Below are 13341 nucleotides of genomic sequence, written 5' to 3'. Positions count from 1 at the left end.
TGTTCACTTGTCTTGTGTACAAACTGCACAGTTCGTAACTTGGGTTCGTTTTCATGATTCACTTCTGTGTTTTCTCAGGACTCCGATCATATTGCAATAATCAAGTGAGCTCGGTTCCTTTTGTATTAATAAAACACCGGATATTTACATTTTACATGATTAGTGCATATAAGAAATGGCAGCATTACGTGTACAATAACAAATACATATGATTACATTGTATTGTTTACTGTATATTTCCTATACACATGTGTAAATTGGATTTTGTAAATTGCATTATGTTTTGAACTCTACTGTAGTTTTGCACTTTGTTTTGCTATTTGTAAGTCGCCCTGGATAAGGGTGTCTGACACTCAATACATAATTATAATGACGGCAATACTACATGTAGTATAACACATTTGACTATTTCTGATACAACCAAATAATACATGGGTGTGTTCATGATGTGCAGAAGGTGCGCAGATCTGACCAGCAAAGCGATTCATTTTCATAATCATATGACAACAGTCTGAATAGTGACACATCCAGCTGTCTATTTAAACACACTGAATGCAGTTATAGAGATCACAACAATAGGCTGCTATATTTGTGAATATGATAATTAGCGTTGCGCTGCCGAATGGTGATTGTTTTGCCTATATAAAAATATACAATAACACAGTAGTGTACTTCTCCTATATATCCATCTCGGAGTATTTCACTGCTACTGCCATATCTTTAAACGGGGAGATGATTGCACTTGTATAGACACGTCCAGAGTGCCAGTCTGGGTCTTCTCACCAGATCCACAGGCTTCTGTAGCGTCTCGTCCCCATGGCCACAGCGCTCTTTCCGGCAATCTCTGTTTTCTGTGTGAATGCATCCTTGCTGGCAATTTTCCGGCATTCAAACCCAGTGTGAATGGAGACAACGGGGGGAAAAGCAGGCAAGCATTAGAGTGTGGGACAGTTTCGTCTAAAAACTTTGGACATTTTGCATTTACTACTTGTGCCAGATCATCTTTGTATTGCTTATAACAGCCTTTTCTGCTCCTTTTCTTTTTTTATGATTGCTATTCTTGTGGAGAATTGGGTGGCATGGGTTTGGTTCTATTACTTTGCTTATAATTGCCACAGGGACATTTTTTCATTCAGCTGTGTTTCCCTCAGTCTGTATAGAATTACTACCAAAGTTGTAAAGTACTTTACACTTTACATTTAGACTACATGTTTATTATGCTCATCTTACCTTTCAAGTTGTCATTCCTCCATAGTTAATGATCTGCAGACCTACTGGTACCTGAAATAAACCCGCATGGCTCTTTGTGTTGTTGTGAATGACATACCCTGTTGATCTCCTCTCTGTTAAAACTTTTATTTTCTACACAGTTCCTCCTGACTTTGGTTACTTGTCTGAGAAGAGTTTAATCAGACCTGCTGTGGATTACATCAGTGAAGCAGGAAAGAAAGGTACTTAAGACTGTATGTGCTGTTCTCTGTGGAGGAAACTGACTGTAGAAAGCTGTGAGGATTTCCTCCTTTTTTATTTTATTAACTGTGACCCTCTTCATAAAGTGTTCTAGTGATGCCAGTATGAAAGCATTTTCTATATGAATTGAATAAGTCAAAAGGTTAATGTTTGGGTTTTGTGTTATCAAATAAATAACATTTTAGTAAATATGAACAAATCTTCAGAAGTTCTTCATCAGAAACCCTTCAAAACCCTTATAATTGTATAAATATACCCTCAAAAAATGGCAATGATATTTCATTGATAACAACTTACAAATGACAACTGTATGCTGTGATTAACTTTTGAAGTAGGGGTGATTTCCAGTGTTTTCCTATACTGTTGTCTAGGTCCAGAATTTATCCATCCCAGCCTTGTGAAAGTGGTTCTGGCTCCTCTTGCATCAGTGGGCAACAGTTTCCAGTACCCACCAATCAACTGGGGGGCAATTTTGTCCCCACTAATGAGGCTCAACTTTGGTAATATTATTATTACTATGTCATAGATTTTGTAATTTGCATGACATTACTATATATTTTCAACAATTTACTTCGACCATATTTTTTGTGTATATATATTTTCCTTTTAACTCCTTGTAGGTGAGGAGATCCAGCACCACAGCCTCCAGCTGGCTGTAACCCAGGCCCAGTCCTCCCAGAGTGCCTCCATGTTCCTCGGGATGTGGCTGGTACCGCCACTTGTGAACAGTCTTAGTGTGAGTCCTATGAATGCAGTCTTGTCCTTTGAATGCTGGATTACTGGCTTTATTCAATAAGAATTAGTGATGCACCGAAATAAAAATTCTGGGCCGAAACCGAAACCGAAAATTCAGGATGCATTTGGCCAAAAACCGAAACCGAAAATTACTTCTTTTTTTTTTTTTGTAATTGTATTAATATTATACTTTTTAATTAATTTCATGAATTTAATTAACCTAAATTGAAAAACTACAAACCAATAAAATTCTCACATTTTTATTGAAAGTAACACCAAAATTGGACAGAAAATATATTAAAACAACAATATTAAATAATAATCTTCATTCAGTTCTGTAACAATCAAATTTAACAGATTTTTTTTTACCAATTATTCAAATAATGTAAAGTTCTAGAAAACTATTATGATATGCAAAACAGCAGTCAAGTAATGAACTTAGCAGCTCTAGGCTAGCATCTTGCAAAAAGTTTAAATAAGAGGGCCTCTATTCTGTTTCTGTAAACATATTTCCACTTTAATTGAAAATTATTGTGCAAAACAACAGTGCAAAACAACAGTAATAGAACTAAAACCAACCTCAAACTGTAAACAATAGATGTAGCCTCAAGTGAAGAACAAAATTTTGCAGGCCTAAACTGCGATTAAGGGAATAACTTCAGCAACAGACGCATTAGCTGAGCTTATTTCCTTGGTTAACTGTTCGAATGGAGCGAGAAGAGACAATATTTTCCTTTAACATCCACTCATGTGCACTCACAGTTGCTGGCAGATCGTAAAGTTGCCGCAGCTAAGACTTGCTTTTGTTCAAGTAGATTTTGCAACATATAGTAGATACTGTTCCAGCGAGTGGCTACATCTCGCTGCAGTCGTTTGGGTGGCATTCTTAACTGTATTTGCAAAAATTGTAATCGGTAATAAACAAGCGGAGAATGCATATATTTTTCTCTTCTGGACAAAAACCAAAATGCCATTTTCGGCCAGAAATTGCGGTGCATCCCTAATAAGAAGTATTAAATAACTCGGGGGGAAGAAAGAGAGAAAACAGGAGACACTTCTTCAAACAGAGAGTTGTTACAGTCTGGAACAAACTACCCAGTGATGTGGTTGAAGCTGAAAACTTAGGAACATTCGAAAATTGACTGGATAGGATCCTTGGATCACTTAGTTATTAATGGACACCAAACGCGCACGATGGGTCGAATGGTCTCCTCGTTTGTTAACTTTCTTATGTAATGGAAATCTTCAGTAATATAACTTTCTCTATCCTTGATCGAGAGTCGAATGATGCCACTTTCATCCAGCCTTTGCTAATATTTCAACAGAATATCTACACGTCTCTTATGGTTTTGTGTTCTTTCTCTAGCTGAAGACAAAAGCTTACCTGTGCGAGTCGTTGTCGGTGTGGATGAAGCACGTTTCTGAGGATAAACTTCATTCATTTGTCGAGGCATTTGCAGTCCAGCACTTTGCAGCTGAAATCAGGCAGAAGCACCCTGGCATGTGTGCCTCCATCCTGGAGGGGCTAGCTCAGGCTATGAAGCTCCCCAACCCCACACAGTCCTGCTGGAGTGTCCTGAGCTCAGCCACTGAGAAGATCTTCAAGCTGCTGCCAGATGAAATTCAGGTAGTCTCTTGCTCAGGTAGTCTCCAAGGTGCTTTGACAGTTTTGCAGATCAAGTAGCTTGTGAATTGAATGTATTATAACTGCCTCTTTTTTAATTGTCTGTCTCTAGATATGGTCAGTATGGTATCCCTTTCTTTAAAAAAAAAAAAAAAAAAAAAAAAACATGCATTTTATGTTCTTATAGCTGTATTCTTTTAGCAGTTATTGCCATGTCAGCTATGAGGATGTTAGGTGATGGTGTGTGTTTACAGTCATTGTACAACCAGACAGGAAATTATGCACATGTAAATAAGAAAGTCTCCATTACAATAGCGTCTTGACTTAGATGTCTGAAAGCCCAGACCAGAAGATTATTGTACACAAGATTAAACACAGGGTAAATAGTAGGGATGGCTCGATACCGATACCTCAACCTTGATTATCTGCCGATACCAATACAATATTTTTTTTGGTCTCAACTACTAAGCTGTTAATATGCCATATGTATAGATGCACTTTGGTTACGATAGCCATCTAAAAAACAAAATGCTCAAACAGTGAAACAAATTCTCTATTTCCCTAAAGGAAAAATACAGAGCCCACAACAACATGACTTATGCAATAATGCTGCTTCCTTTTGTTTATTCAAACTGTTTAAAACTTTTTTAAACATTCAAAATGAATACTGAGAGTACAACTTTGTGCAAAATAAAATCGTAGCATTTAGATAATAAATATTGTCCTTGAAATATCAGAGTTCATTGATAAATCTAAACCAGAAATCATGTTTTCTCTTGTTCATGGCAAGGTGTTAATTTGGAAGAATTCTGTTAATTGTTTAGTCCAAAGATTAATGGTTATCATCCAGATGCTAAACATTTAGAGAAAAGCTATTTGTTGTACAGTAAAGTGCAGTGCAGGTAGATAAATATTTAAAACACCATAATTGATATAGTGCATCTGCTTTCTTTAATGATGTGTCGGAAACATTCATATAGGCAACATTTCCATGAAGCAGCTTGTTTGCCATATTAAAAAGTTTGTCAACTAAAGCCCCAGCTGTCTGATCTCTTGGAATTATTTGGCATTAGTACAGTTGGAAACTTATCCAACCTGTGAATGTCATACTGGAATTCACTGGAAACAGTTCTTGGTTCACTTGAGTGAATCAAATTTGGTAAAACAAGTAATTATGAATCCAGGAATTATCCAGAAAAAAATCCAGTAATTCTGAATCAATAGTTTATCATACTATCTCATGCATACAGGCCCTTTGTTGATATATGGTAATTGCATCGTTAGTGCTCTGTGTTTCCCTGGAATCTCCGTGATAATTCACCATTCTGAGAATCCAGTTAAAAACATGTTTGATGTTAAATTTCTGTTGAGTTGTTTGCATTATTTATTGAGATTATACACACAGTATGCCAAGATTGATACTATAAGAAAGTACCGCACCCACCTCCAACACAGACTTGTTGGTCAACATTCTGTCAGCTCCTCTTTTGTAAGGCACAATCTTGCTATCTTTTTAAGTTATATTGAAGTGGACTTTAAAGCACTGACATTTTTGTTTTCACTCAACTGTTGTAATATTATTTCCCTGCAATATCTGTTTGACATTTATTTTATTTTATTTTTTGCTAGGATAATGAGGTGGAGCTTTATATGGGAACTGCTAAATGTCTATCAGAAATGGCAGATACAGAGATTGACAGGATAGTTCAAGTTACTAAGGTAAACAAACGTATTGACTATTCTTTTAGGTATAGTTTTAATATGTACTCATATATAATTTACAAGTAGACAGATATGTCACCATTATATAAGTTAAAACACTACATCAGATTAGCAACTGTATTTGAACAGTACAAACTCGACTTTGTTTGATTTGAAAAACTTTTGATGCTATTCTCTCAGTGTTTTATTATTAGTATTAAATGTATTATTGATGTTATTTGCCTGATAGGAGAAGATATGTGAAAGCATGTAGTGGAAGTGCAGCATACACTGTATTATCCAATAGCCAACCCAGCTAACCATTATATATAGATCTCGATATATAGAGATAGGATGGGGAGGATCAAGAATATTTGCTTTTACCGTTTGCTCACTTTCATAATTAAAAACAAATAACCAGTGAGCAATGACTGGGTCTGCTTCATAGTCTAGTAGTGCGCACAAATTGCACAGAGCCAGAGTTGTGTTTTTCTGGTAACACACACATGCTGAGCCGGGTTCTCTGTTGCAGGTTAACCTAGTGAAGACTGGCTTCATCATGGCATTCCTGGTGTCCCAGGGCAGGGTCCCACTACTGGGGCTCAACGATGTCATCGCGGCATCCTTAGGAAGCCCCCAGAAAGAGGTGGTCAGCTGGATGCTTCTCCAGAGCTTCTACCAGGCCCGCCTTGCAGCCAACCCAAACACCGGTGAGGAGCCAGAACAGTTTGTCTGAGCCGGGCACTCGTGGAATTAATAACACCTTACGGCTTCCTCCCATAAAATGTAAATTAGCACTAGCGTTTCATCGCAGCTGGAAAGAAATACCCTGTGGTTAAGAGGTTACTTACATAGGGATTAATATTGTCTCGCATTAAATTGCAAATGAGTGCAATCTCTACTAGTTGAGGAGAAAGTAGAATTAGTGAAGTTCTGAGGAAATTAATTAGTTAGGAATCGATACAATGCCTTGCAAAAGTATTCACCCCCAACCAAACATTTCACATTTTGATGAATTACAAATAATCCATCCATCCATTCATTTTTGAAACTGCTTATCCATGTGGGTCGTGGGGGACACCGGAGCCGATCCTGGCAAGCATAGGGCGCAAGACAGGAATACACCCAGAATGGGATGCCAGTCCATCGCTGGGTACACACACACACACATACACACAGGACAATTTAGTGTGGCCAATTAACCTAACCAGCATGTCTTTGGATGGTAATTACAAATAATGTAAACATTTTTTTATATATGGATTTAAAAATATATATATTATCAAAACCCTAATGTTCACACTTATCACTGGCACAATATATGCACTGTCTGAATATGACCAAAACCTGCAAAGAAAATATATACATTGAAATGTACTGATTGCATAAGTGTTCAGCCCCCAAAGTCAGTACTTGATGGAAGCATCTTTGTCCGCAATTACTTTGATTACAGAGAGACAGAGACCATAACACTAATCGTATAATCTTTCAAACAAATATTTTGCATCTGAATTGATTCAGGGTTGCCGTAGCAAAGGGGTTGAATGCAACTGAGAATATTCTTACATCTTATTTACATATTATCAGCATTTTTTAGCTTTATCAATTTGGAGTAGAATGTATAGCTTCTAAAAATAAAGTCCTATTTGAATGTTTAATGATTGAACATTTATATATGTATAAATATAATTGAACCATAAATCATTAAACCTTTGATCATTATCATTCTCTAATGTACAATAATCAGTATTACAAGATTTTGAAGCATGTGTTGTCACATTTTGGAATATTGACAGTGAAAACTGTCTTACGAGCCACAGTTGTATTATTGCAGAGTAATCTTTTTATCGCTGTCATATCTTTTCATTCTAGGTGTGTTGAAGAGAATGGAGTGGCTTTTGGAGTTAATGGGTCATGTCAGAAATGTTGCTTATGGATCAACCCCTGTTGGAAATGGAGATATTAAGCAGGTTAGTCTAGAACATAAGAAATTAAGAAAGTTTACAATCAAGAGGAGGCCATTCGACCCATCGTGCTCGTTTTGGTGTCCATTCATAATTAAGTGATCCAAGGATCCTATCCATTCTATTTTTAAATGTTCCCAAATTTTCAGCTTCAGCCACATCGCTGTGGAGTTTGTTCCAGATTGTGACAAAATAGTACTCCATTCTCTTTAGTTTTCCTGTGACAGTGGCATTATGTTTCAGAACAAAAAGTGAAAGTACTTAGACAATTACATAAAATACACAAGAATATATCATTTGAAAACAGAATAAATAATTGTCACCTAAACCAGGTGATAGACACTATTCTGATTTTTTGTGTGTTTCTTTAGCCTTCTTTGATCCCTCACAAAGCAAGCTGTCTCCGGTCTTTGTAAGCTGTAATTTTATATGTCAGGATCTTAACAGAAGAGCTTAGTAGTGTTAGTAGTGTAACAATAGAAGGTAGGTGTGGATTGGGCTGTCAGATGACATAAGTGGTGAAGGACATTACATTAAAGGGCTTCCACAGAAGATAGACATAATAAACCTTTTTGGTGACAACAATTTAACTCTTTAACACAAAGTTGTGAATCTGAACAAAGATTCCAAACAAAAGGTTTGTGATGCAACCAAGCATTTGTTTCCTGTTTAGGCAACTGACTTCCTGCTGCAAGTGTTTTGTGCTGCCGTGGTCTCGTGGGCTGACCATCCCTTGCCTTTGCTTCTTGGAGTCAGTGCTCAATGGTTGCCTTGGAAACAAGAATCTGCATTGCCCAATCGGCCACTTTCCCTTTTTGGAAAACACTCTGCGGATGAGCTGTCGGTCCTGCAGTGCCCACTGGCTCTGGCACATAGTATCCAACTGCTGTTGGCTAAAGAGCCTTGGAAAGGGCAGACTCAAAAGGTACATTTTTATATGCATTTCAAACCATTGTCAATGCTATACCAAATATAACAGTCAATTTTCACATTTTTTTATGTTGACAAGGGAATAGATGAGCTTTCAATGTTATATTGCATATAATTTGATTACTATTATTATGCTCAATTATCTCAAATCTACTTTTAAGAATGAAAATATCTATTACATTTAAGACCTAAAGGAGCAAATTTTGCAATTTAGTCTCCCTTCTCTTTTTTAGAATTAATCACACCACTTCAGTATGAAAATATATACTTTTTCATCTGACTAGACAAGAACTTTGGGTTCTGATTAAAGAGCATATAGATTAGTTGTCATTCACCAGAATAAGCACAATTAGTCTTGAAAGAAAATACCTTTTAACAAGACAATCCACAATGAAACCACAGACTGCTTCTCAATAATCAGATAAGGAAGGCTTCAGTTTATATGAATAATTCACTCTGATCTAAAGATAAGAATGTCCCTGTTTTCCTCAGGAGTTCTCCTCAGGGGTAATTTGTGTATTCTTAGTAACTTGGTTTCAGTTGTAATTTAAATCAATCTTAATCAAGTTAATGGACAGCTATGACCTTGTATTTTAATTCAGTTCTTTGTGTAAACAAACTTAAATTTGCACACATTTCTTAAAACGTTCTACAAATGCAATAAGCAGTATTTAAATGGTTTGGACAAGATAAATAAATAATGAAAGATAGGTACCTATGTCCAAGCACCTACGATTACATTGTGAAGCCAAGTGTTCCAGTGTATTCAGCGGTTTATATATAGTTTATTAAATGGATGGTCTGACCCGCTGCTCCCTCCGTGACCGCCTCTCCACAACAGGAAGCAGATTGCTTCGCTGTTTTATCAAGGAGTGGGGCCAGTACAGCACAGCATCACACAAACAAATATACATATGTGTGTAAAGTTTTCATTCACTTTATGTTCAATCAATTGAAACATTTATGGAGAATATATATGCATCTCCTTTTAAAATATATATATTACTATTTTATTAAATTGATATAATACATAAATTAAATGTATATCAATACATTTTCCAATAAGGGGATACATCACTTTTTTTTTTTTTTAAGTGCTGATCTAAGAGAGGAGCACTTGAAAGCATAAAAAGAGATTATCACACAGACAACTGAGACCAGCCTTATGGGCAGTTTTCCATGAAATTTTTTCAAATGCCGAAGCCTTTACAATTCATACAAATGTCAGTGCATGTCTTGACAGATCTTCATGCTTGCTTGCCCTGCAACCTGCATTGTCACCCACATTCATCTCCAAACACTTTGGAGCACTCCATCTGAGGCGCTCATATTTATAAATCATCCAAGATTTAGTTTCCAAGTGTAACAGAAAAACAAAACTACAAATAACATAATCAGATTTTAAAATCCTACAGGGTAGCTGTATGAGTAACTGTGTTGAAAGCTTCTTTTAAAGCATGGCCATAAGACTTTTAATATGACTTGTTCCTTCTGCTTGTTTATGCCTCTGAATAAGAAATTAAAGTATTATAATTTAATATCAATATATCATTAGAACAAGTTGTTTGAAACAAGAAATATTAAGCTTTGTAAAATATAAACAGAAAACAGGTCATGCTCAGTGTCCAGGCTGCTCATGTTAATTAACAGGATCTGTCTTATATTGTGCCTTTTTGCCTTTAGTTCTTAGACTGGCTGTTCACTATAGCAGAAGGTCCTAAGCAAGGCTTATCGGATACATCCATCACTAATACCAAAGGTAATTATAGATATCAATAAGTTTGAGCAATAGCAATGTATTTTTTATGTGGGATTTATGGACTTTAGACACAGTTTCCTTGTATTTGTATACATTTTTAATCTGCTCTCATAAAAGCTTCTTCCTTCTCAGTAATCTTGTTTGCTTCCATACAAATAGAAAAAGAAAGAGTCAGCACAAGTGGTTCATTGGAGACTGCCCTTAATTTAGCTGGAGGCAGTACTGTGCATCTGTATTTGACCTGCCATCTATTGAAAAACAAACACAACACAGCTATGTAGAACAAGAAGTTGAATCAAGAGTTGTTTCCATGGTACCTTGGTTTTCTGTCAGGTTCTATCAAGGATCTTTTAGAACCTTGAGTCATAAAAAGTACAATAATAATACGATTAAATCTGAATTGTAACTTAAGTCCAAGTAAATAAGCCAGTTAAAGCAGGGTGTGTTATTATGCTGGTTTTGATTTTTATAGTCCTGAATATTTTTTTGTTTATCCTGAATATGAATTTGGCGTGGACTTAAACTTGTTTTAGAAAGTTAACATCAGAAAAAAGTTTGCATTACAGCTGCTAGTAATCCACAAGTTAATGTCATATCAATTGGTTGTTTGGAGTCAAGCATCAAATGACAAAGACCTAGATTAGCAATAAAGGGATCTCATCCGAATTCACATATTGTTTTTATTTGCATGGATCATTTTCAACGTGTGCAGGAAAAAGACACACAGATGCAGTATTCGTTCTAGGATGTGCTAACTGCATGAAACTCAGGAAGGAAATTCTGTTACTTAGTAGCTGTATTTTCATTATCATCAGAAAAATTGCAAGTTAGATGCATGCTGTCAACATTAGTTTCTAGTTTCTTCCTGTCATTTGTGTCTGCTCAGATCACTGGTGGGCTACCCTGGTCACAGGGAGGCTGCAGTCCAGTAGGTTTTGTATGTGTGTTTAATTAGTCACAAGCTTAAAACTAGAGAGGGGAAAAATACACTAGAAGTGTGTTCAAGCTCAGGTAGAACAAGAATTGGAAGCCCCTTGGGACCCCCAAAAGCATGACAGCCAACCTCTGATGTGTTTGTTATGCTGTGGGCAGATAAATCATACACTGGTGTTAGGAGAAAAACTGTTAATTTATTTTTCTTAGTCTTCTTTCTTTCTCTCTCTTTCTCTCACTGTCTCTCTCTCTCTCTCTCATGGGTTACATTTCTCCAGTCGCTCTGTCATACAACTCCAATACCACAGCAATCCCTCTGCACTGCATTCATGCTTACACTCTGCCCTCTACTGGTGGGAGTCCAAATTGCAAAACATATTTTTTCTTCCATTTTAGCCTGCAGGTTTTTAACTTATTAACAACAATCTAACCTATTTTCACAGCTGCTCTGTTAGCCTTGAGATCTCTCCCGGAATTCAAGAAGAAAGCTGTGTGGACTCGAGCTTATGGCTGGTAGTCGGGAAGTCATCAACTGCTTGTGAGAGACCAGACTCTGCTGTTCACTTTTCCACTGATATCACGCCAGGAATGCAGGCCAGCTGATGACTTCAGTACCACTGAGCCTGACACCTGCGTGAGGTGAAGATGAGCTCTCCATCAGGCTACCTGGTTTGAGGGATTTAGGACCAGTGACAGGGTAAAGCTGCTTATAGGGAAACATGCATGCTGACCAAAAAATATGGTATTATGGGTCTTTATCTGTTGTTATAATGTATAAGAGACATACATACTACTCTACGGTTTGGTGTAGCATTCGCCAAGTATCAGTCTTTACTCAGACCAGTATCCCAGCCTTCAAGACTGTCAGCAACTGGTAAGCATGTCCAAGTATTTATGCGTTCAAGGGCTTTAGGCCAATATTTTTGCTATATGTTACATGACATATCTTTTTTTTTTTTTTTTTTGTTAAGATATCCCCACCTTAAAACAATAAAATAAACATACAGTTAAGAGTTGTTGTTTTTTGAAAGAACATGAGCCTCGTTAATAAATGGAGCAGAAACCGCTTGCCTCAAGCCACAGCAGGGAAACGTTGAGATATGTCAGTGTTGAAAAATGTCAAGCAACTATATTGAACTTATCTGCCAAGAAATAAATATCAAAATTAATGAAGTTGGGTTTATGTAGGGCCTGTGTGTATCTGCCTTGCTTTCTGTATCGTGGGAAGTCTGTAGCAGAGACACTCAGTTCTCAAAACATGTGGTTTCTCTTGCCTCGACACTTTCAGGGCATGAGGTAAACATGATTACATTGATAACGAACCTTCCTGTTGTTTCTGAGAGTCATCCACAAGGTCACAGGAGTGGTGAGGTAGAATTTTACCAAAGGGTATAACAGATCTACTCATTAGCTATATTGTTGATTATTTAGTAGCCAATATCATCTGTAAGACTTGCATATTAATCAGCATTTAATGCATATTGATTGATTCCTCCAATTATTCCCATATATGGATTTTTATTTGTTCAGTTTCAAGGTCTTAATCTATAAATGGCCTATAAATCTATAAATCTCTATTTTATTACCATTTTATCTCATAAACATCTTATTGAATGTGAATTCCTTACAAATTGGATTTCTTACAGTATCCTATATATTTATTCTACTTTTTACCTTTCAGTCCATGGCTATAAGGAACCACAATCATCTCCAAAGCCACAAAAATGACAAGGTGTTGAATTTAAAATCAGTAGGATGCAATAATTTAGTGCATTCAGTCTTTCAATTTTCCTGAGCACTCGCAGTTCTCTGTGTTACAGATGTTTGTATTACAGTGAGGGAAAAAAGTATTTGATCCCCTGATGATTTTGTACGTTTGCCCACTGACAAAGAAATGATCAGTCTATAATTTTAATGGTAGGTGTATTTTAACAGTGAGAGACAGAATAACAGCAAAAAAATCCAGAAAAACGCATTTCAAAAAAGTTATAAATTGATTTGCATGTTAATGAGGGAAATAAGTATTTGATCCCCTATCAATCAGCAAGATTTCTGGCTCCCAGGTGTCTTTTATACAGGTAACGAGCTGAGATTAGGAGCACTCTCTTAAAGGGATCTAATCTCAGCTCGTTACCTGTATAAAAGACACCTGTCCACAGAACAATCAATCAATCAGATTCCAAACTCTCCACCATGACCAAGACCAAAGAGCTGTCCAAGGATGT

The 13341-nt window shown here is 36.6% G+C and overlaps 1 protein-coding gene across 2 annotated transcripts in view; it reads left to right on the top strand.

Annotated features, from left to right (window-relative positions):
- Positions 1-12127, top strand: part of focad (focadhesin) — a 71499-nt gene extending 59372 nt beyond the window's left edge. For both annotated transcript variants that reach the window (XM_066720253.1, XM_066720254.1), the window contains exons 35-44: positions 1371-1451; positions 1842-1970; positions 2091-2206; positions 3572-3832; positions 5459-5548; positions 6063-6240; positions 7403-7500; positions 8168-8419; positions 10108-10183; positions 11560-12127. In XM_066720253.1, coding sequence (XP_066576350.1) covers positions 1371-1451; positions 1842-1970; positions 2091-2206; positions 3572-3832; positions 5459-5548; positions 6063-6240; positions 7403-7500; positions 8168-8419; positions 10108-10183; positions 11560-11633 — 1355 coding nt within the window. In that variant the 3' untranslated portion in view covers positions 11634-12127. The remainder of the gene's footprint in view (positions 1-1370; positions 1452-1841; positions 1971-2090; positions 2207-3571; positions 3833-5458; positions 5549-6062; positions 6241-7402; positions 7501-8167; positions 8420-10107; positions 10184-11559) is intronic.
- Positions 12128-13341: the final 1214 nt, after the last annotated feature.

Source organism: Amia ocellicauda, chromosome 13, assembly GCF_036373705.1.
Source record: "Amia ocellicauda isolate fAmiCal2 chromosome 13, fAmiCal2.hap1, whole genome shotgun sequence".
Classification (NCBI taxonomy): domain Eukaryota; kingdom Metazoa; phylum Chordata; class Actinopteri; order Amiiformes; family Amiidae; genus Amia; species Amia ocellicauda.
This window is presented reverse-complemented; position numbering and strand designations above follow the sequence as displayed.